This window comes from Elgaria multicarinata, chromosome 9, assembly GCF_023053635.1.
Source record: "Elgaria multicarinata webbii isolate HBS135686 ecotype San Diego chromosome 9, rElgMul1.1.pri, whole genome shotgun sequence".
Classification (NCBI taxonomy): domain Eukaryota; kingdom Metazoa; phylum Chordata; class Lepidosauria; order Squamata; family Anguidae; genus Elgaria; species Elgaria multicarinata.
Window position 1 is genome coordinate 86268136 of NC_086179.1, and position 22833 is coordinate 86290968.

Sequence of the window (22833 nt, forward strand, 5' to 3'; positions counted from 1 at the left end):
GTCAAGACAACGAGAGTAGACCAGACGTTCCAGGATCTTTGAGACAAAGGGCAAGAGGGAGACAGGTCGGTAGTTAGATAAGACACCTTAGTTTCTTGACTAAACTGTAATTATGGTATCCTTACATCTAACATGCAAGACATGGGACATGATATTTTGCTCATAACGGAGGACAGTATTCCTGGACTGAGCAAGCAAAATTACACATGAGATAGAATGGTGGTCTATGGGAGCATAATTTATTTCTGCATAGAAGAACATACTTGTTTCTCTGTTCCATCTGGAAAAGCTTGTGCCATAAATGCTCCAGACCTTCAGATGAGGAAGCTCAGCACAGCTTTTGGGCCCAAGCAGTGAAGTTGCATTCTGAAAAGTGATCTGTACGTCTTCCTTGAATACTTATTCTCCATCTCTGTGGCCTGCCAGTAATAGTCCTCTACAGTGGTGGTCATTGTGGATCCAGAACTTTCTTTACCTGAGGGTCTGTCATACTCCAGTATGAGTATCTGCATTGTAGTCTGCAGAGCTTTTCCCTCTCAATTATACTGAAGAAAATATAAAGGACTGAAATAATTCTCAGGAAATCTGGTTTCGGTTTTATCGTGACAATTCCAAACTCACACGCATATACTGAGGCAGAGTCTGAAGTAAATAGACCTGCCAAACCAGAACACTGTCCTCATTAATTAAGAGATTGATTAAGCTCCATAACCCCTGACAAGAGAAAATTAGAAATGTAATTGTTGTACGGAAGGAAAGTGCTGAACAGGTGAAAATTGGGTACTTGATTTATCCTGTTACTTGAACAGGCTTATAGATTTTGATTTTGATTTTAAAGGATGAAAAAAAACCCCTTTAGCTCTGTTTTGTTGCATGGAGAAAGTTCTGTAATTTAACCGTTCTAAAGATACATAATGCTAATGGAAAACTGATTATGATTATTATTTTACATTCCTACACTGCATAATAAATTGCAAGACTTTTTGTTTTGTTTAGCATTGTCTTGTTAAGAAGTATTGGACTAGAAACCAGGAAGTAAAGATTCTTATTCTTCCCTTGCTCTACTGAATTATTGTCTGATTTTAAAGGAGCATATGGCCATGTCCGTCCTCTTTGTATGATATACAACTATCTAAACTGTGGGTACACGCACACCAGATGGTATGTTTTACCTACAGCTTTCTTACATAGAAGAATTACCTGTTTAGGAAAGCATTGCTTGTTTGAAGTCACTATCGCAGAGCCAAATCACACATGGGAAGACCTGTTCTTTTGGAGGGAATTGGGCTTCTCAGGTCTTGTGAGGATTGGCTGCAATTTTAGGAGGAATTTAGGAAGTTGCCTTCTCCTGAGTCAGACTCTTGGTCCACCTAGCCCGCTCTGACTGGCAGCAGCTAGCTCTCCAATGTCTCAGGCAGAGGTCTTCTGTTCCACCTGCTATTTGATCCTTTTAAGTGGCCTTTGAACTTACGGGGTTGTTTGACACGTTTTAGTGTTCTCGCTTTTTATTGTGTTAGGGTTCTATTGTTTTTAACTGTTAATGGTTTTTTATCAAAAGTGGCATATAAATGATGAACAACAACAGCTGGAGATGCTGAGGACTGAACCTGGGACCATTTGCAGGGCATGCGACGTATGTGCTGTGCTCCCGAGCGATAGTCCTTTCCATGTGATGAAAGGATGACTGGAAGTCATGGTGGATAGCTACAGATAATAATAATAATAATAATAATAATAATAATAATAATAATAATAATAATTTTATTTATTTCTAACCTGCCTCTCCCTTTGGATCGAGGTGGGGAACAACATTAGAACAGGAATCAATACATCTTAAAAATTCTTGATTTTACATTGATCTGGATAGGCCTGCTGGAAAAGGCTAGTTTTATAGCTGCCTTAAAATCACACAGAGAGTTAATTTTACGAATCTCCTCCGGCAGGCCATTCCACAATCTGGGGGCGACAGAAGAAAAGGTCCTCTGGGAAACTGATGTCAGCCTAGTTTTAGCTGACTGAAGTAAGTTCACAGTCTAATAATAATAATAATAATAATAAAAATAATAATAATAATTTTATTTCTTACTCGCCTTTCCCTTTGGATCAAGGCAACAATCTGGGGGCGGCAGAAGAAAAGGTCCTCTGGGAAACCGACGTCAGCCTAGTTTTAGTTGACTGAAGTAAGTTCTCCCCAGAGGACCTGAGTGTGCGGGGCGGACTGTATGGGAGAAGGCGATCCCGCAGGTAACCTGGACCCAAACCATTTAGGGCTTTAAAGGTAATGACCAACACTTTGTACTTTGCCCGGAAACTAATTGGCAGCCAGTGGAGTGATTTTAATGTTGGGTTAATATGCTCACCCCTAGATGTACCGGTGACCAACCTGGCTGCCATGGTTAAAGATACAGGAGTCCTGTCCTCCTTTCCATATGGTCACCCTAGTTAAACACACGGTGTACTTGAGAACAGAAATCCAGGCTGCAAAAGGGAAAAGATGCCACTCGATTTCATTTGGCTTCAAGAGCATCACCCCGTGAGGCCCTTCTACAATAACCTTGCCCACAAGGCTCTACTACAATAAATCTGGCCCTGAGGCTCCAGACAGAGCAGGGGATAATTACTAAACAAAATGATGGGTCACTTTTCACACATGCTTGACAGCTATCAGTCCCTCCAACCTTCAGGTGGAACTAAGACCTCGGCTTGCTCTGGTTGGCCCAGGGCAAGGTTTTGCCAGTGGAAGAGGCAGGGTGTTTTGGATTCAACCAACCAGGGCATCGGGGCAATGTATGAATCCTTATCATTGTCTGCTGTATTTTAGCAACCTATCCAGTGACTACCCTTAGGTCCCAAGCAACATCTTCAGCTGCTTCTACCTCCTTATTAATATATTGTTTCACTTCTTCATGGGTTGTATTCTTTAGGCCCTGTCTCCATTTTCATGTTTGTGACCCCTGGTTGAGTTACATATATTTGTCTCGTCCCCAGATGTTCATCCCCATGCAAACCCTGTGCCTCTGGCACATGCTTTGGGACGTACTGGGTGCACAATGAAACTTTCCTAGACAGTGCACCACCATTTTAGAGCCAGACAACCAGACCCCTGCCTTCTGTACAGGCCTAGGCCTTCAGCTCTGGTGTTCTGCGTTTGGACCTCTGTTGATGTGACAGGAAAGGTTTCACAAGGGAGTGCAAGAACTTAAGCGTTTGATCTGAAGATGTTGGTATTGGGTTCAGGTTTGACACCAAGCTTTGTTCCTCGTAGAATCCATGGTCAGCTCTTCCTGAGATGAGGGTCGTGTTTCACGCAAGAAGTGAGATTAGCTAACAGTGCTTTCAGCCCCTGGCTTTTTCTGTGCAAGAAACAAAAACAAACGGGACTTATTCCCAGATGTGTATAGGATTGTAACCTTAATTTGTAAACTTAATTTGTAACCCGCAATTCTAAGACGCACCCCATTTTTAGAGATGTTTATATGGGGGGAAAAGTGTGTCTTAGAATCGAAATACGGTAAATAAATAAAGCTGCAGTCGTATTGATAATTACTTGGGATTAAATTGCATCGAACTTCATGGGCCGTATGCCTGAGTAGACATGGACAGGATTGCAGTTTGATGTTAGGTGAACGTGGGTCACATCGATCGCTGTGGAGCCTATTTAGTCTGGATCCGCGTTGTACAATTAACGCACAAGTAAAAAGGAGGTGTAGCGTTCTTTTCCACCTCTTGATTTTACTTCTTGATTAACGTTTTCCAGGATGCCATTGGCATGTTTTTCATGTTAGGGGCTCTTGTGACGTGCTCTGAAAAACAAGCCAATGAAAGGGAAGTGCTAATGCAGGTGCTTTTCCCTCCAGATTTATCCATTGTAACGATGATTCCCCTGACCCCAGTTTGGAATATGAGGTAAGAGGAAGCTCCTTTTTCTAGATCCTTTTTTTTTTCTTGGCTCATGAGATGGATAGTAAATGCAACACAATAACTTTGCGTTCATATTTTTCTTTTTAACCAAATAAATAAATAAATAAAATGCTATTTATTTATTACGTTTATATACTGCCCCATAGCCGAAGCTCTCTGGCCGGATTACAAAAGTTAAAAACAGTGAACGTTAAAAACAAATATACAGAAATGTAAAACCATCAAAAGCATAAAAACAGCAATATCCATTTAAAACAACTGTTCTGGGGTCAGTTTTTTTTTAAAAAAACAAACACCTCAGCATATGTTAACTGCCTGGGAGAAGAGAAAAGTCTTAACCTGGCTTCTTAATCTGCCACCTCATTAGTTAATAATAAAGGACGGAACAAAAGTCTTTGATTTTACCTTGGATGAACTTTCCCTGATGGGAAGTCATTATCTCTTCTCACTTTGGCGGAGTTTGAACTATTTAAAGGTGGGTTGTTGGTTTTTTTGCAAACTGTGTGTGTGTGTGTTAGTGCAGAGCACGCCTTCTCTTTTTGGGTACACCTTGTGAAAATACTTGTTCACTGGTGTTGCTCTTGCTATACATCTGAATGCCAGATACAGCTGGGGCCAATTGGCAGAGGTTAGCCCATGGCGGCCTTCCTGCGTTCATGTTTCTGAATCTCCAGTGCCTTCTGGTGCAGGAAACAGAATGCTGTATTAGAGGGACCTCTCAGGGATTTCCTGCAGGACAAGTTGTAGGCTCTCAATGGAGGCTAAAGAAAGATTTGCATATTAGTTAAGCGTTTCTCACAGTTAAAGAAATGTGCCAAAAATCTCACTTAAGCATTTCAGCTACTTGGGCTCGTTTGCTGAGATAATTGCACAAACGAAAATTGTCGTCTCCTTGTTGGTGACCGCTACATTTTAAAATCTAATTACGTCTGATGTTGAGCGTATGTGCCTTTATGCTAATTAACAGTTATCTAGTTTTGGGTTTTTTTTATTTTGTTTTCCTCCAATAGCTTGTACTCCGAAAATGGTGCGAATTGATTCCTGGAGCAGAATTCAGATGCTTTGTGAAGGAAAACAAACTTATAGGTGAGGTTACTAGTAATGGTTCATCAATTCACTGCCAGTTCTCCTGCTTACTTTTATGCACTATCGTAGCAAGTGTCATGCCTTTCATATGCAAGAATGGATAGTATGGCCATGATCCCATCGCCGGTGTTGCAGATGCTCCTAAGTAATCACTTTATTTGTATATCACTTTCCCATATACGTTTATGCTCAAAGCAGTTCACAATAACCAAACCAAAATATAAAGACCCCAGCAATACTTCGCTATCCGTAATATCAAATGTGGCCACAAAGTGTGGGTGGATTTTTATCTTGATCCATCTGCATTATCTGAGGTCTGATACATATTTCTTCAGATTTATTTATTTTAGTTTCAGTTTGGCGTGTCCCTTGAACTCAGGGCCTGCAACAACAGTTTCAAAACTCATCATCAACTTTGTTACGGTCACTGACCAGACTTTACACATACAAAAGAGTAGGGCGAAGTTACATACAAATTTGAGAAGTGTGCAGCAGAATCAATTCTGGAGAGACCTTATTCTCATAGCATTCAGAAAGAATTTTGCAAAAGCCTCGATGGTGTCTCTGTCCTCTGTGGCCCTGAAGCAACGAAGAAGTGCCTTAATTTCTAATCTGGTGTCAAGCCACAATTTCTCTCTAATCTCTAAGTTTCAAAACCACAACTTGTTGATGTCTTCAACTGTGTACATTTTCTCCTTGGTTGTTACTGAGTAATACAAAACTAGCCGCGTTGCCTAGAGCGTTTCTCTGTTTCCGCATTGAGGAAATTGTGAGATGCTGTGAAGCTCCTCACCCCACCAAGAAATCCACTGCAACACACTAATGCAGGGGAGAGTTATGACTACCTAGGGTGACTGTATGAAAAGGAGGACTGGGCTCCTGTAACTTTAACAGTTGTATTGAAAAGAGAAGTTCAGCAGGTGTCATTTGTATATATGGGGAACCTGGGGAAATTTCCTCTTCATCACAACAATTAAAGCTGCAGGAGCCCTGCCCTCTTTTAAATCTGGTCACTCTAGTATAGCTCCTGCAGCTTTAACTGCTGTGATGAAGAAGGAATTTCACCAGGTTCTCCATATATACAAATGACACCTGCTGAAATTCCCTTTTCTATGCAACTGTTAAAGATACAGGAGCCCTGTCCTCCTTTTCATAGGGTCACCCTATGACTGCCACACCTCCCCCACCCACCCCATGACATAAGCCTCTGGCAGGGAAGAGGACGCTCACGTTGAATGTGTCTCTTGGAAGCCTTCCCCGGTTTCCACTTCAAGGCATTCTGATAGACCAGCCTTCCCCAATTTAGCTCCCCTCCGATGTGTTGGACTGCATTCTCATAAAGAGGTCTCTCTCCTCAGAATAAGATTTACTAAACTTAATTTCGTGGCTTCTCTGAATTACGATTAAAGGGGACCCGGATGTGCAACACAGAAATAGCCTCCATTTTGCTACCACTATCTTCATAAAATACTTCTGCTGTCTTCTTAAAATATTCTTTTCGTAGATGGAAAGTAGCTCTGAGGTAATCCTAGTACAAAGTATGACAAAACATGTTTTAGAGGTTTGTAAAGGAAAGGGACTATTTTAAGGGGGGGGGGAAACTCAACTTGGTTGCATTGTACCCCCTGGAATGTGTTTTCAAAAAGATGATCAGAAGCTTCTATGGAAGTAAGCAAAGAGAATGAATAAACAGTGAACATTCTTTTTTTTAGTCTATCAAAGAAACTATTGCTGCAAGCATATTTTGGACAACTTGGTCTTAATAGCTTCACATTCTAATTGTGTGGTTATACTTTCCCTGACAGGTATATCCCAGCGAGACTACACTCAATACTATGAACACATCTCTAAGCAAAAAGAAGAGATTTGTAGGTGTATACAGGAGTTTTTCAAGAAACACATACAGTATAAATTCTTTAATGAAGACTGTAAGTATCCTTATAACTTTGGGAAGGAATAGATGATTTTTCAAAGTTAAGGGTTCTCTTTGAAATAGATTTGGAAGACTGAAGTGCCATATGCCCTTCCCTGGTTATTTTGTTAGATGGTTTCTGCTGAAAATAGCTATATGTGCAGTCTTGCACATCTAGGACCACACATGGAATGGGGTGGGGTTGGATATGGAGCAGAGAAATATACTGTATGTAGTCACAGTTACCTTTGAAGTTTCACCTGCAGCCACTCACATAACTGGACAGGTAAGCTGCTTTTTAGTTTAAAATTGGCGTATTTTAGTTCTAAAATACTGACTGGGTGGGTCCAGGGGGTGATAAATGCTTCTCTCTGGGAAGGGGTGGTCCCTGCTGTCCTTAAGGAGGCAGTAGTGCGACCACTCCTGAAGAAGCCCACCCTGGACCCGATGGTATTAGGCAACTACCGCCCAGTTGCTAACACTCCTTTTTTAGGGAAGGTACTTGAGAGGGTTGTGGCGGAGCAACTGCAGGCACTCTTGGAGGATACTGATTATCTAGATCCATTCCAGTCTGGGTTCCAATCTGGTTACTGGACTGAATCAGCCTTGGTCGCCCTGATGGATGACCTTTATCGAGAGAGGGACAGGGGGAATGCAACCCTGTTAATCCTGCTCGATCTCTCGGCGGCTTTTGATACCATTGACCATGGTATCCTCCTGGATCGACTCTGTGGGATGGGCATCGGAGGCACTGTTTTACAGTGGTTCCGGTCCTACCTACGGGATCGTTTTCAGAGAGTAGCATTGGGTGACCAGTCCTCGGCCTCCTGGCAATTGAGCTATGGAGTGCCGCAGGGCACCATCTTGTCCCCAATGTTATTTAACATCTATATGAAGCCGTTGGGAGCGGTCATTAGGGGATTTGGAGCTAAATGCCATCAATACGCTGATTACACGCAGCTCTATCTCCCTGTGACAACTGAATCAGGTGAGGCTGTGCAAGTCCTGGACCGGTGCCTAGACTCAGTAATGGGCTGGATGAGGGCCAATAAACTGAGACTAAATCCTGGCAAGATGGAAGCCCTGTGGGTGAGTGGTTCCCAAGTCCGGGAGACAGGCTCATTGGCTGTTCTGGATGGGGTTGCGCTGCCTCTGAAAGAACAGGTTCGTAGTTTGGGGGTACTCTTAGACCCATTTCTGTCGTTGGAGGCTCAAGTAGCCGCCACGGCTCGGAGTGCCTTTTACCATCTTCGGTTGGTTCGCCAACTACGCCCTCTCCTGGACAGGGATAGCTTGACCACGGTGGTACAGGCATTGGTAACCTCAAGATTGGATTACTGCAACGCGCTCTATGTGGGGCTGCCCTTGAAGCTGCTCCGGAAGCTGGAGCTAGTGCAGAATGCTACAGCTCGGCTGTTGTCTGGAGCTGCCCCTTTCCAGCATGGAACTCCTCTGCTGAGGGAACTGCACCGGCTGCCTATTCGCTACCGGGCCAGGTTTAAGGTTCTTGTACTTGTGTACAAAGCCCTAAACAACTTGGGACCAGGATACCTGAGAGAGCGCCTTCTCCCTTACCAACCTGCCCAGTCACTGAGGTCATCCGAGGGCCTTGTCCTGGTGGTTCCACCTAGATCCATCCTCCGATTGGAATCCACCAGGGGAAGAGCCTTCAGCGTGGTGGTGCCCCTCCTGTGGAATTCCCTGCCTCTGGAGGTCAGGCAGGCGCCAACCTTGTACTCCTTTCGGCGCCTCCTGAAAACATCTTTATTCCAAGAAGCCTTTCTTTAACATGCAGCCTTGGATTTCTGTGTTGTTGTTTTTTGCTTCTTTTTAAATTTTGTTTTAACTGTTTTATTCTGTTTTTATTTTCATTTTACCTTGTACACCGCTCCGAAATTTTTTCAATGAGGAGCGGTATATAAATATTCTAAATAAATAAATAAATAAATAAATAGCTACAGAAGTACTTCCTCTTGGAGCATCAAAGATTTCACTTCTTTTACATGTGTTTCCCCCTCCAAGTTCTCATATAGTGTCAAAGAGATACTCATAGCCCAAGATTATTTTATTCAAAACTTTATGGGTAAAACTGTGATTCAGTCCTGAACTACAGAGAATGGAGAGAACCGTTTACATTCTTCATTTGTTCCCTAAATAAAAAATAAGGTTAGACACATGATACTCTTTAGTAAAATAAATAATCTTTAAGTCAGCTAATTTGTAACTGATTTTTGAATTTAGGAGACTCTATAAGCTCAGCCTTATGTGGCAGGGGAGTGGATGGGCAGAAATATGAATGTTAACCCCCTTTTAGTGCCAGAGAAGCCCTCAAAGCAGCACAGATGTTAGTCATAGATATCAATAAAATACATAAAGCCACTATAAACAGCTTCACTAAAAACTGCAACGGAAATAAAACTCACTCAACCGAGTCTGGCTATCTGACCCAGCTCTCATTGCTTCCGCTTTCAATTAACAACCCAGGAATGTTTCTAGTTGGTTGTCAAGAAATCTGAACTTGGAACTCTGGGTTGTTTTGGGGTTAAACAACCCAGTTTACTCAACGATCACCCATAGTTTGTTGTTGGGTTAAACTCCGGTTTGTTTAACTCCTAAACAACCCAGAGTTCCAGGTTCGGATGTCATAATGACAACCCAGGAATGTTCCTGGGCTCTTAGTTGAAAGCGAAAGTGACAAGTGTGCAGGAGACATGGCACTTTTGCACACCTGCTCAGCTGTGACATTTCCTGAGTTAGCCTAGGAATTGTTATTTGGATGTGATGTGTGCCTGAATATAAACACACACACACACACACACACACACACAGGATCATTATATTACAAAGTTTAAAAATTGGGCTCTTGTTCTTATTATGCCTGGAGAAGGAATTACAAATCTGTATTTTTCATAGAGGGTGTAGGGAGCTTTCTACAAAATGCAGATTTCCCCAAATCTTTTCTCTCTACATACAGTAGTGTTTGCAACTAGCAATTATTATTTTTTTCCAACATTAAATTTTGGAACATAATGCAAATTATGTTACAATGTGCCTAAAAGATATGTTATGATAGAACTTGCTGTCGCCTTGTCTGACATCTAAAGTTATCTGATAATCTTTTTGTAAACCGTCCAGAGAGCTTCAGCTATGGGGTGGTATATAAATGTAAATCATCATCATCACTGCAGTTTAGCTAAGCAAAAGTACGGTTCACATAGAGCTGTAATTTGGATTTTTTAGATATCCCCAAAGTGAATAACGTTGAACTCAGTTTGAGAACACAATTTCCTGAGAGGGTTTCAGAGGACATGCTTGGAGGATCAGGAATGGTCAGTGCCCTGAAGGAATTTCCTGTGAGGGGCTATCCTACTTTGACAAAGAATGAAAGGACGCCCTTTATGCAGCACATGCGCTTAATGAATCAGTAACCAGATGATCCTAAGTTCATTACATGGGGTACAGTCCAGAGAAATGTAAGCATGCTCAAAACCAGATGGAAACAATGGATTTAATCACTAGGCTAATCCTATCTGTGTACCCACTGACTTTCAGGCGGAGGGGGGAGAGTTACTCCCAGTAATGGTTTGTATCAGATTTATGCTAAATCAACTGCACTGTTGGAAGTAGACTCCCCCCCCCCCCCCGCTTCCCATGGCAGTTCCCTGAAAATGCTAGAAAAAGTGTCAGGCGACCCTGGAAACAAAGCCCTATGAGGAGAGACTGAAACAACTGGGCATGTTTAGCCTGGAGAAGAGAAGATTGAGGGGAGACGGAAAGCCTTCTTCAAGTACTTGAAAGGTTGTCGCACAGAGGAGGGCCAGGATCTCTTCTCAAACATCCCAGAGTGCAGGACACAGAATAATGGGCTCAAGTTACAGGAAGACAGATTCCAGATGGACATCAGGAAAAATTTTCTGACTGTTAGAGCAGTACGACAATGGAATCAGTTACCTAGGGAGGTTGTGGGCTCTCCCACACTAGAGGCCTTCAAGAGGCAGTTGGACAGCCATCTGTCAGGGATGCTTTAAGGTGGATTCCTGCATTGAGCAGGGGGTTGGACTAGATTGATTGATTGCATTTCTATACCGCCCAATAGCCGAAATTATTCCTTATAGGCCCCTTCCAACTCTACTATTCTATGATTCTATGAATAGTGTGAGCTGTTGTATGGGGGAGGGGGATCCCCCAAAATTGGGTTCAGTGGCCTTCTGCAAGCAAATCCCATCCTCTCAGAGAAGATCCAGTCCTTCTGGTGGAGGGCAGATCCTGGGACCAACCCATAGTGTACATAGGTTTGCAACCTTAATGTTACAATGCTATGAAGTCCCACTGAAGTTGCTTCCATTTAACTATTAAGGCTAATAAGCGTGGATAAATTTGTCCTTCATAAATTTGATTGATACTTTTCAAAGTTTTCTAAGCTGGTGGCTTTCACCACATTTTGAGGAGGGAATTCCATCGATTAATCTATTCATTGTGCAAAGTCATATGAACTTCTTCCACTCTGAACTGTCTTCCAATCAATTTAATTGGTCAATCTTTCATTCAGTGGTTCTAAAAGAATGAAAAATAATTCTCACCAAACCATTCCTAATTTATTTATTTATAAATTTATATTATGTCGTCGTCATCCTCTTTTAGTCATTTGCCCCCTAAATTAAAAGCCTGGCACATTTTAGCTTTTCCACATAAGAAAAATGTTCCATCACTTTGGTTGCATTTTTCTGTCTCTATTTTTTAGCTCTACAATATGCTGTTTAGGATTGAGCAACTATTTTATGGCCATGTACAGCAGTAGTTCTATAAAAAAAGGTGATGTGTAAAAGCCACAAACATAGATGGTTTCAGAAAGAAAACAGATACCAAGTACGGTCGACCTATTCATCATTAACCGATTAGTTATGGTATACCCTCCATATACTAAGGCAGAGTACCTGCTGCTGGAAGCAAATTGGGAATGGCTGGCATGGCACCTTCGTGCCCCTGTTTGTGACATTCCAGAGACATCTGGGACCACTGGTGGAAATGCTGGACTAGATAGGTCTTGGTTTGCTCCAGCAGGACAATACCTATGCTTGCAAAATGGACTTTGCATTTGCTAGTGTAAGTATACTAGTAGTCTCACAGTAGTTTTTGCAGACAACTAAGGAGGGCATTTAATGGCAGGGCAGCCTAAGTGCCCTTGGTAGAGCGCTTATATGTAACCTAAGAAGGGCACCTTCCATCTTCTGAAGGCCTAAAAGCAAAAGGTGTGAAGCAGCTTCCCAGTTTTGCTTTGAGTTAGTTCTGTAAGGAGCCTCGTGTGGCACAGAGTGGTAAGCGGCAGTTACTGCAGCCGAAACTCTCCCCACGGCCTGAGTTCGATCCCAGCGGAAGCTGGTTCTCAGGCAGCCGGCTCAGGTCGACTCAGCCTTCCATCCTTCCGAGGTCAGTAGAATGAGTACCCAGGTAGCTGGGGGAAAGGTAACCACGACTGGGGAAGGCAATGGCAAACCACCCCGCTACGAAGTCTGCCAAGAAAACGTCAGCAAAAGCAGGCGTCCCTCTAGGAGTCAGCAATGACTCAAGTGCTTGCACGAGAGGTTCCTTTCCTTTCCTTCCTTAGTTCTGTAAACTCAATCATGATATTAACCTCCCCTCTTCTCTTCTCTTCTCTTCTCTTCCCCTCCCCTTTTTTTCTTTCCAGTTGTGTTCGATGTCTACAGGGACAGCATGGTAAGTGAACCACTTGGTTTGGAAGGTTGTGTCATTATTTTTGTTCTGTACAAATCCTGATGCTGCCTAAGGGATTAAGGAGTGGGCAACTTTGGGACATTGGGCAGCCATTTTCAACCCCTGTTTCCCACCATCACCACCACCACCGTGGGCCACACTTCCCCTCTGGTGTCCAAAACACATATTACTTTTTTAAAATTTTAAAAAATGGCATCTGGAGCAGCTACAGAACAGCAAAAAGTGTCAAAAAGACTTTGAAATGGTTACTCTGGATGCCATTTCCTTTGTTTTTTTATTTTATATTTAAGATTTTGGGGGACAGAAGGAGACTTATGCACCCCTAATTTAATACGATTGTAGTTTATTTTAATCATCATCATCATCATCATCTATGTGCTTATATACATTTAAAGACTTCTGACAAATTGCTGCCTCATACTTGCCAGGGCAAATCTTCATTTCTTTTCTACTTGGGTTTATTTCATTTAGGTTGGGCTAAGCAAACATCTTATTTAGTGAGACCATTTTTGTGTGAACTAGTGGTGCTTAAATAGTAAAGAATATCTGAAATTGGTCAATTGTTGCACTGCAACTTCAGCTGTGGGTTCAGTGTCAGCTAAGGTGACCATATGAAAAGGAGGACAGGGCTCCTGTATCTTTAACAGTTGTATTGAAAAGGGAATTTCAGCAGGTGTCATTTGTATATATGGAGAACCTGGTGAAATTTCCTCTTCATCACACCAGTTAAAGCTGCAGGTGCCCTGCCCTCTTTCAAATCTGGTCACTCTAGTATTGCTCCTGCAGCTTTAACTGTTAAAGAGGGAATTTCACCAGGTTCTCCATATATACAAATGACTCCTGCTGAAATTCCTTTTTCTATGCAACTGTTAAAGCCCTGGAGGAGCCCTGTCCTCCTTTTCATATGGTCACCCTAGTGTCAGCAGTCATTCATCTGTTAATATCTTTTGTGGTCAGTTGCTTTGTTCACACAATTACAGAGAGGGAAATATACCCTGGTGCCTTATTTCCCCAACTGTGCATGCCAGGAGAATTTGCACAATTACCCTTGTCAGCACGGCTTTCCATGTCTTGCAAATCCAGTGGGAATGGCTTGTTGCTGTGGTTACAAGCCACCCAAGAACAGTACACCACCTTGGGTTCCTTGGAGGAAAAAAGGCGGGATATAAATGTAATAAATAAAATAAATAAAATCGTGGCTTATATCCCCCACCCCACCCCATGATTGTGCAAAGCCAGGTGTTGTGTCTAATAGCAAAACTGCTTTAATCTGGTCAGAAACAACAATACTTGTGATATATGCAGTGACTTAACCACCAAGTCCTCCATGTATGCTGTATCACTTGATGACTTGCATTACATGATAATAGCTGGATGTCTGGATTCCCTGCACTGAAAAGCATTGTACGCAAGGTGGTGATTAGCGATGGCTGGTGTACACATGGAAGCCACCGGGCCATTCTGCAGTCTGGTCCAGTTCCATGCATTGGCGGTGTCTGGGTAGATGATGGGAGGTAGCAGTGTAAGCCACCAGGGGCAGACTTAGAATCAATATGGCACTTAATATTGTGTGTGCACGCGCACGTATTACTGTGATACACTTTCAGGGGGTGGGAAATACCATCTATTCAGAGAGCTTTGTTTCTGAGAGCCATGCTTGTGGCTAAATGCTTCATATTGCATTGCTGTCAGTCACTTAGTAAGCCTGTGGTTGGGACCACCAGGGACTTACTGGACTGAATGGCAAAGGAAATGGTTGAATATACCAGACAGGAGAATTTCAAGGACAGCAGGACTTTTGGGGACTTTTTTTAGAGATTGTCAACTAGATTCCTCTAGTCTTCCACAGCACTGACAGGCACTCAAATGCAGCGTGTACGCTCTCTCACACACACTTTTTCTTTCTTTCCTTTTATTTTTCATTTCTGGAGTGGAGGGTGGATTTGAAGGGGACTGTGAGGATCTTGAAACTGGGTTGTACTGGGAATTGTTAATAAAACACCACTGTTGTTGTATGTTGATCTTAGTTTTTCTTACGATCCATTTGATAAAATAGTTTTTAAAACCTCCAATAGCCCAAAAGTGATGCGCATGCATGTTTGAACCAGCCCATGACAATCACCTTTTAAACAGAATCAGACTATCTCTCATTAGTGTGTTGAGTGTAAGAGAACTACATATATAGTTTGGTGTCTCTAGCTCAACTTTCCCCAACGTGGTTCCCTTTGGTGGGTTGGACGACATCAACTGCAGCCAGTATAGGTTGGAGAAAGCTGCTCTAGCTTATCCTGAGCATTTCTATTAAGGCTTGGGATTAATCTCTGGCAAGAGTATGCCATTGAAACCAGTGGTTTTCACTTTGAAGTAACTGTATTTAGGATTGGGCTATAAATGTCTGAAGTGTACCTTGGCACCAGAAATGGCAAATAGGGGCTCCCTGATGAGGTTTTCAGAGACACCTTTCAACCATGTGCAGGCTTGAGTCTGGCTTGGGAAAAGACATTTACACAGATTGGTAATGGGCATTGAAAGTGGTTGCATAGATGATTCCTTAGTGGAAGGCTCGCCTCCGACAGGAAGAATCCTGTATACTAGCTCAAAAATGCTGGCTATTAACAAAATTGTGATGTCAAGAAGCGGGCAGAAAAATGCACTTAAACTCCCGAAATGTGTTGGAACCCTAATATTTGCTTGTACTTTGTGCAGTGACTAATAGGTGGTTAGAGAGAGCTAGCAGTAGAAACCTGCTATTAAGCAGCTTTCTCTTTCATGTGTGCCGTTACAGAGCAAAGGTGTTCGTTGCTCACATTGCAAATCTGTTGCTGGGCCACGATGAGCTAATAATTGTTTTTCTGAGCTATTGGCCATTGTTCAAGGTCACCAAGGGATTGTTCACTCATTTTAGAGTATGCTCAAGGGATTTGGGGGGACGGGACGATGACCCTGACATTGGGACTGCAGAACTTCCATGTCCATTCAGCATTTCCAAAGTCATCTTTAGTATCAACAGATCCATTCAAAAGACACCTTAAACCATGGCTTTAAGCATGGTGAAAGCCAGAAAGCCAGACTGTGTTCAGAAGACACCTTAAACCATGGCTTTAACCATGGTAAATAAGGCCTTTTGCTTTATTCACTGTGGTTAAAGCCATGGTTTAAGGTATCTTCTGAATGGGGACAGAGCTTCTTTCTGCTGGAGAAGATCACTTGTAGCCCATGTGTAGCATCTGATTCTCTTTTGTGTGACTGCAAGCTCTTAAAATCCTGAAAATTATTTATTGAAAAGGAGGGAAATTTGTCGCCCTGGTGGCAGCAAAGACACGTTTCAATGGCTCATATTGACAAGACAACTTAACATGGTCATAAACACTGGGATAATGACCTGCCTGTACACATTTTCAATGATGTGGAAACTTTCCTATCGCTGATTCCAAAATGTTCTGAACAGGCAAACTGCATACATCATAGTTCAAAGGCTTTGCATTTCATAAAGCCATACAACCTCAAGACTTTTCAAACCACAACACAGACTGTGGTAACCGCTGGTTCTTGATGTGACCAAATCATGTGGGTTGGGATCCAAGACATGAAAGAGTGCTGCCTATGCTTGGAAAGATTGCACATAATAAGTGATGGGCAAATTTACCCTAACTGAATTTGATATTTACTTGGGAAGCAACAAATTCATCCACGTGAATCCAGGTGAGAGTTCTCCTTTAATTCAAGATCTTCTTCCATATATACGAGTTTTTCCACATGTGTAATATTGGCGAGTATCTTGAGAGCTGTAGCTTGGAATTGTGTATTTCGGCATAGAATCATAGAATAGTAAAGTTGGAAGAGGCCTATGAGGCCATCGAGTCCAGCCCCCTGCTCAATACAGGAATCTACCTTAAAGCATACCTGACAGATGTCTGTCCAGCTGCCTCTTGAATGGCTTTAGTGTGGGAGAGCCCACGACCTCCCTAGGTAACTGGTTCCATTATCATACTGCTCTAACAGTCAAGAAGCTTTTCCTGATGTTACAGGAGTTGGGCTTTCTGTAACTTGAGCCCATTATTCTGTGTCCTGCACTCTGGGATGACATCATGCATCACCATGTCACCCTTCCTGATTGGTTGTTCTCACATTGTTTGCCCTCCTTGCACCAGTCTTGGGAACTTTTGATTCGGACTACCTAAGTCTTAGGTCCTAAGAGGAAGCAGGCGACTGACAGTAAAGAACATTTCCTAGATGCCATTCACTCTTCGTACTGACTATAATCCCTGGCTCTATACACAGTAGGAAATGCAGAAGGAAATATAGCAGCATCTTGGATCGTCAAGGTGAAATTCTCGCATCTTGAAGATGTGTTTCCAAGGCCACCTAAGAGGTCTACACAGAACAAATGGAAAGCTTGAACTTTGCGTACTTTTCCGAATTAATTCTGATGAAAGAAGATCTCTGACAGGCCAGGCTTCTCTTGCATGTTCAGTGTTAAACCCGAAAACACTTTAAAATATAGGTGCATTGATTGAGCACGCACAGTTAATGGCAACATGAATTTTATTAGTAAGCATTTGGGTCCATATTGCGTTCCAAAGGTTTCTTGGATGTCCTCTCTATGACCAGGTTTCTGTTTTACCTCTACCGTTTTTTTTTCTGCAGGGTCGAGTGTGGTTAATTGATTTTAATCCATTTGGGGAAGTAACGGATTCTCTGCTGTTTACATGGGAGGAGCTGAGGTCTGGAAACAGTTTGAAAGAAGACCAAAGTGAAGCTGCAGCCATGGAACAAGTAAGAAAAACAGAGGGGATAGTTGCTTCTTCTTCTCTTAAACTGGCAGCAAATATAACTTGTCTGGACATCAAGGTTCATTTTGCTCCATTTAATCTCCATTAGAGCAATTTTGTCCCATTGGAAATGAGTATCTGGATTTTCTATTGAAGGCAAGCTACAAGGCAGTGTCTATTTTCTGTTTTTCAAAGAGATTCTCAATGAGAATTGATTTATCTCTGAGCAGCACCTGACAGGACCATCCAGCATTATTACCAATTCCTCTCTAACGTTGCCATTGTCTAATATTTTATCACCCCCTCATACAACTCATTCACTAAGGTGGGGCTAGTCAACTTTTCTGTTATCCAAAGGATGAGGACGAGAAATCTATTTGGCCCCAAATCTCATTTTGCCCCTTTGCAGATCATCTGGGCCGCTAACGGTGAAATTTCATGGGGTATATGCATGACTAAGGGTAAAGGAAGATGTATTATTAGGGTATTCTGTGGAATATCTCAGTTCGTCTTAATTTTTTAAAAAATGTTTCTTTTCCTTACGAACGGAGTGGTCCAAAAGTTTTGCCAAACTTTGATAAAAATTGGATAGGTCCTGCAGGCTAAAATAAACTGTGTCCTTGTTTTTCCTCTTCCACTGTTGTATTTGAGCAGCAGGAGTGAAAAGGAAGTATCCTCCATGCCTTCTCTTTGTTGAACTCCTGCATATGTATGATGCAGGCAGCTGGCAGGAGATTGAAAACTGAAAGGCATTCAGAGTGACAAACCTTTCCCAAGCTGATTGTATTTTTCAACTTTAATTCATTTTCCAGTCAACGCACACACACACCCCTGGCAATTTAACATTAACCTTGAAAAGTAATATCATACTTGGGGCATGTCTACACCAGCCCTCTATTCCGGGATCGTCCTGGGAACGTTCCTGTGCGTCCAAATGCCACACAGGGGATCCCGGGGGCAGGCAGGGATCCCTCCATTTTCCTGGGATAACCCTAAGGTGTAGAAAGGGCCTTGGTTTAACTCACTTTAATTCATGAACATTCTCTTTGTACATTTAACAATGTTCCGTTGTGTGTTTTTTAACTTGGCTTTGTTCATCATGTTGGGTTGTCTTCCACAATTGTCCATATTTCCCAGTTCCATTTCGTTTTTAATATTTACAAGCTCAGATATTGAGAGTTCTGATCCCTGTTTATAGTAGAAGATGGCAAATGGAGTCCCCTGGGCCAGGTCCGGCTCCCTGTGGAGTATCCATCCCTTCCACCTTACCAGTAGAGGGTGTGGAGAGAGTTGCATTTGTGGCAGTAGAGCCTGCTAGCAGTCCACCTAGTGTGACTCCATTCTCAAAGTGGTCTTCTTGGAAATCTCTCGTTGACCAGGGTTTTTACAGATTCTTCACATTCTGTCCCCTGGAAATACTGAAGTATTCTGAAATGTTTTGAGACATTTCTCCTAACGCAAAGTCCATTTAGAAGACACTGTAATAAATGTGCATTTTAAAAGCCATTGAGTAGATTTTCCAATAAAACCTTTTGATTATATTCCAGGCTGCATTGTCGGTTCACCTAAGTAGCACTGCAAATTGCAGATAAACATAATAGTGATCTTCAGCTGACATTTCTTCCTTATCACCCACTCCCGTGCTCTTCCAAACTAGGACTGTCCCTCATTCCGTTGTACAAACAGCGACCTGACTGTCCAGCCTAGCCCCTATCTCAGCTACAGGCTACCCAAAGATTTCGTAGACCTTTCCACTGGAGAAGACGTTCACAAATTAATAGACTTGCTGAAACTGGTAAGTAAATTTTGTAATTAAGAGATGATGAAATATGTCTCTCTTCCCCACTTGGTTCACAACTTTGTACACCTCTAATATGTCCTCCCCCTTCATATTTCTTCTAAAAAAAAGGGGCCCTTTCATCATTTCCTGACAGAAAAAAATGTTCCTTGATCACTCTCATTGCCCTTTTCTAAACCTTTTCTAGTTCCTTTGTTGTCTTTGAGGTGGGGCATCCTGAGCCTCAGATTTTAAACTAATAGGTTAGGAGCAGTGCAGTGACCAAGATATTGAAAATGATATTTCTCCTGTTTTATGTCAGGTTTTCACAGGCTTTTCACTTCCTTTTCCCACCACCATAGAGCTCTGTCACCCTACGTTGCCTTGTCAATAGAATACACTTACAAACAGTAATATACACATGCATGACACTGTGGCGTTACCCACATTTCTATTCCCTTAGGGATGTCTGGAGTGAGTATGTCTAGAGAGTACAGAATGTTGGGTTGAGTGGGTGTGGCTGGTGATGCTGTGGAAAGGGGGGAGGAGCCTATATAGGGGGAGCTGAGTGGTCTAAGGTGTGTTCGGTTGGCGATTGGGTTTGGAGGGTAGATGTGTTTTGCTGTGTGATTTCTTGTCAGGAGTTGTGTGAGGAGTGAGTGAAAATAAGATCATAAGGACTAAGGATTGTTATTATTAGATTGGTTACTACCAGTATTCTTAAGAACAGGCAGGATTTTGAATAGAATTTGAAGGAACTAAGAACTGTAAACAACAATAAACATTTTCTTTATTTTGCTACCATAAAACCACATGTCAGTTTGGCTGTGTCTCCTGCTCTATTGGTTCATAAATAAACACATTACATTAAACCTTCAGCCTGCTATATTCACAGAAAAGCCTTTTCCAAATCTCCTTACCTTTTCCCTCTGCTATAAAGGAAAGGTTATACTTTTCTTTTTACCCCTTCCTCAGGTATTTAAATGGTGGTGCTTAGCCTGAGGGAGGTGTGCGCGTCAAAGCCTTGTGTGGGAGGGGGTGGCGTTGCAGAGTAAACGGAAAAAGCCAGCCAACACCGCCCCCCCCAGATAAAACACCCCCTCCTGCCCTCCAAGGATGCTCCCTACCACCCCAGCATCCTTTTTTTCTGGGCGACTGGACAAAAAAAGTAGATCAGTCTTTTAATATAAAGAAAATAGAACACTGATACTATTCCCATATTACTTATTCACGTAAGAGCAAAGATGGGGATAGTCTATAATTTTTCCAGACTGTTTGAAGGTGATTTGAAAAATGGATTTCTGTTTGTGGTGAATACACTCCTTTTACTTTTACCAGAATATGTAATATGGGAATAGCCTTAGAATCGAACAATTATAAACAACACATGCATGACACCAAAACCAAAAAAAGCCAGGCAACACATACCCAGCCTAGATAAAACACCCCCTCTAGCCCCCAAAGAATGCCCTAGAGACATTCTTGGGAATAAAAAAAATAGTGCTGGTGGCCAGCACATTGCTTTATAGAATCGTAGCCTTCCTATTAGAACATTTTTTATTTAAAAAAAAAATCCAGCAAAAATGTTTAAAAACAGAAGCGGGAGGGAGCTTGGTTGGCAGGTCCCTGAGGGCACATTGGATCCCACGGGCACCATGTTGAAGACCCCTGCCTTTGATCGTTTTCAAAATCTGAGTTTCCAGAGGCAGCGTTGGAGAAAATGAATACTGGAGAAAGCTCTCTCCAGCCACTTTCAGATCTCAAAAACAACTGTCCATCCCTGTCGTAGTCAGTCTTAGACTAGGCCTGGATTCATTCTGTTTGGTAACTGGTTGGCAGTTTCCCCCCTCTGTAAATCAGGTATATTGATCACACAGTGGAAGACATCAGGGTTTTCCCTTAAAATCAATCAGCTACCTATCTGACTTTTTAACAAGATTAATCATATCACTCTTCAGGCACAAGGAAAAGGCTAAATAACACTTGGAAGTGCATAGACTGAGATCTCATCAAAACATTTAATTAAGTCCTTTGCTGTTGTTGAGTTCATAATGACTTCAGAAAAAAACACCCTAAAATGTATTCATTTGAACTATTGTTCTGACAAACATCCATTTACTTATGGTGGAATACTTTGTAGTGCAACTTGTATACTTATTAAACCCAGTCTTGATCTAATTACTGGAAGTGCCTTTGAGCTTTACAGAAGGCCTCTTGGTGGTGGAACAGAGGGCTTAATTAAAAAAAAAAGGTGCAAATGTTTTAGCCTACAGATCGTGAAGTTTTTAGTTCCAAAGCATGCAAAAGTGGCTTCTGGCATTATCTAAGAAGTTGCTGGTTTACCTACTAATTACTTTATTTAAACGACTGGCGCTGGATTATAACATGTTATGGTCCCATTATGAAAAATTGGGGCAAAGCCATTCTATACAACCGCTGGAGTAATGCAACAAGGCCGATCAATCCATTAACAGACCTTGATCAAAGTCTTCATTATGTCCCAACAACAACAACAAATGCTGGTATTGATAGGGAAGAGAGTGGGTGCTAAGCCATGTATGTATGTAATGATCCATCCCATCAGTTCCAAAAGTAGAGGAGAGTGATAGATTGAACAGGGGATTCTGTGATATCGTCAGAAAGCCTTTGAATCAGAGAAGAGTGTACTGTCACTCAACCAGGAAGTCATTTGTCTTCAGTTTCCTTACGTTCTTTGCTTTAAAGGAGATTTCCTTGTTCAGATTAAAAAAAAAACATTTTTGGGGGGTGTTCGTACCCTATGATAATTGATCGCTGTCCTGGAATTCTGTGGCTTTTAATGCAAATTATTTTTGTGGATGATGGTGATCAATTTCCAATATTAGATGAGACAAACTGGACTATTTTAGTTGGTTTTTAAAGCTAGAGATGACCAAGTGTTGTTTCTGTTTCTTTGTGTGCCCGAGAAATGCTGTGTATTTGTTTGTGTGTTTTAATGTCCCGCTTCACTGGATAATACTTGTAATGCGGAATGCAATTGGCTTTACGATATCAACTCAATTTCTCAACTGTCTTACCAGAAAAGAAGTCAGCAAGATGATGAAGAGTCATGAAGGGCAGGATAAAATTGAAACAAGAACTGAGGCTGCACCTTCGCGGGGAAAGATAACGTTTTCACAGCATCGGCTTTGAGACAATGTGCTTCTTATATTATCCTCCCAGAACTGAGCTGATTCCAACCTTGCGTGGGCATTTAATTGAATAAATCTGTTTTCAGCTGACTTGCCAGTAATTATTCTGGGAACAGCTGCCCCTGACCTATGCTGCTGGGTCTCCCCTCCCTCATAACTAAGCATTATAAGCCCCTGTGCATTCATAACCCGCCATTCCAAGAGACTGCTGCTCCTGCCATAGCGGTATCCTCTGAATCCACATTTGATCTTTAAAGGCAGAACTGGCAGCTGCCATGACCCTGTGCTCCCCTTAAAAGGCCAAGCCAGACTTTCCACAGCCACAGTGTTTGCCAGGGCTGCCTTTTACTGCTTTGCAAGGGAGCTGACTGGAGTAGAAGGATAATATAGCATGTGGGAGATGGAAAACGGCCAAACCACTGGTGTGAAGGGAGGCTACTTCAGTGAATTTGGGGGAGGGGT

The 22833-nt window shown here is 42.2% G+C and overlaps 1 protein-coding gene across 2 annotated transcripts in view; it reads left to right on the plus strand.

Annotated features, from left to right (window-relative positions):
• The window catches only part of CDC123 (cell division cycle 123), a 535395-nt gene extending 512934 nt beyond the window's left edge, over positions 1-22461 (plus strand). For both annotated transcript variants that reach the window (XM_063134258.1, XM_063134256.1), the window contains exons 8-14: positions 3858-3906; positions 4932-5007; positions 6813-6935; positions 12606-12634; positions 17300-17428; positions 19082-19219; positions 22261-22461. In XM_063134258.1, the coding sequence (XP_062990328.1) occupies positions 3858-3906; positions 4932-5007; positions 6813-6935; positions 12606-12634; positions 17300-17428; positions 19082-19219; positions 22261-22293 (577 nt within the window). In that variant the 3' untranslated portion in view covers positions 22294-22461. The remainder of the gene's footprint in view (positions 1-3857; positions 3907-4931; positions 5008-6812; positions 6936-12605; positions 12635-17299; positions 17429-19081; positions 19220-22260) is intronic.
• The last annotated feature ends 372 nt before the right edge of the window (positions 22462-22833 follow it).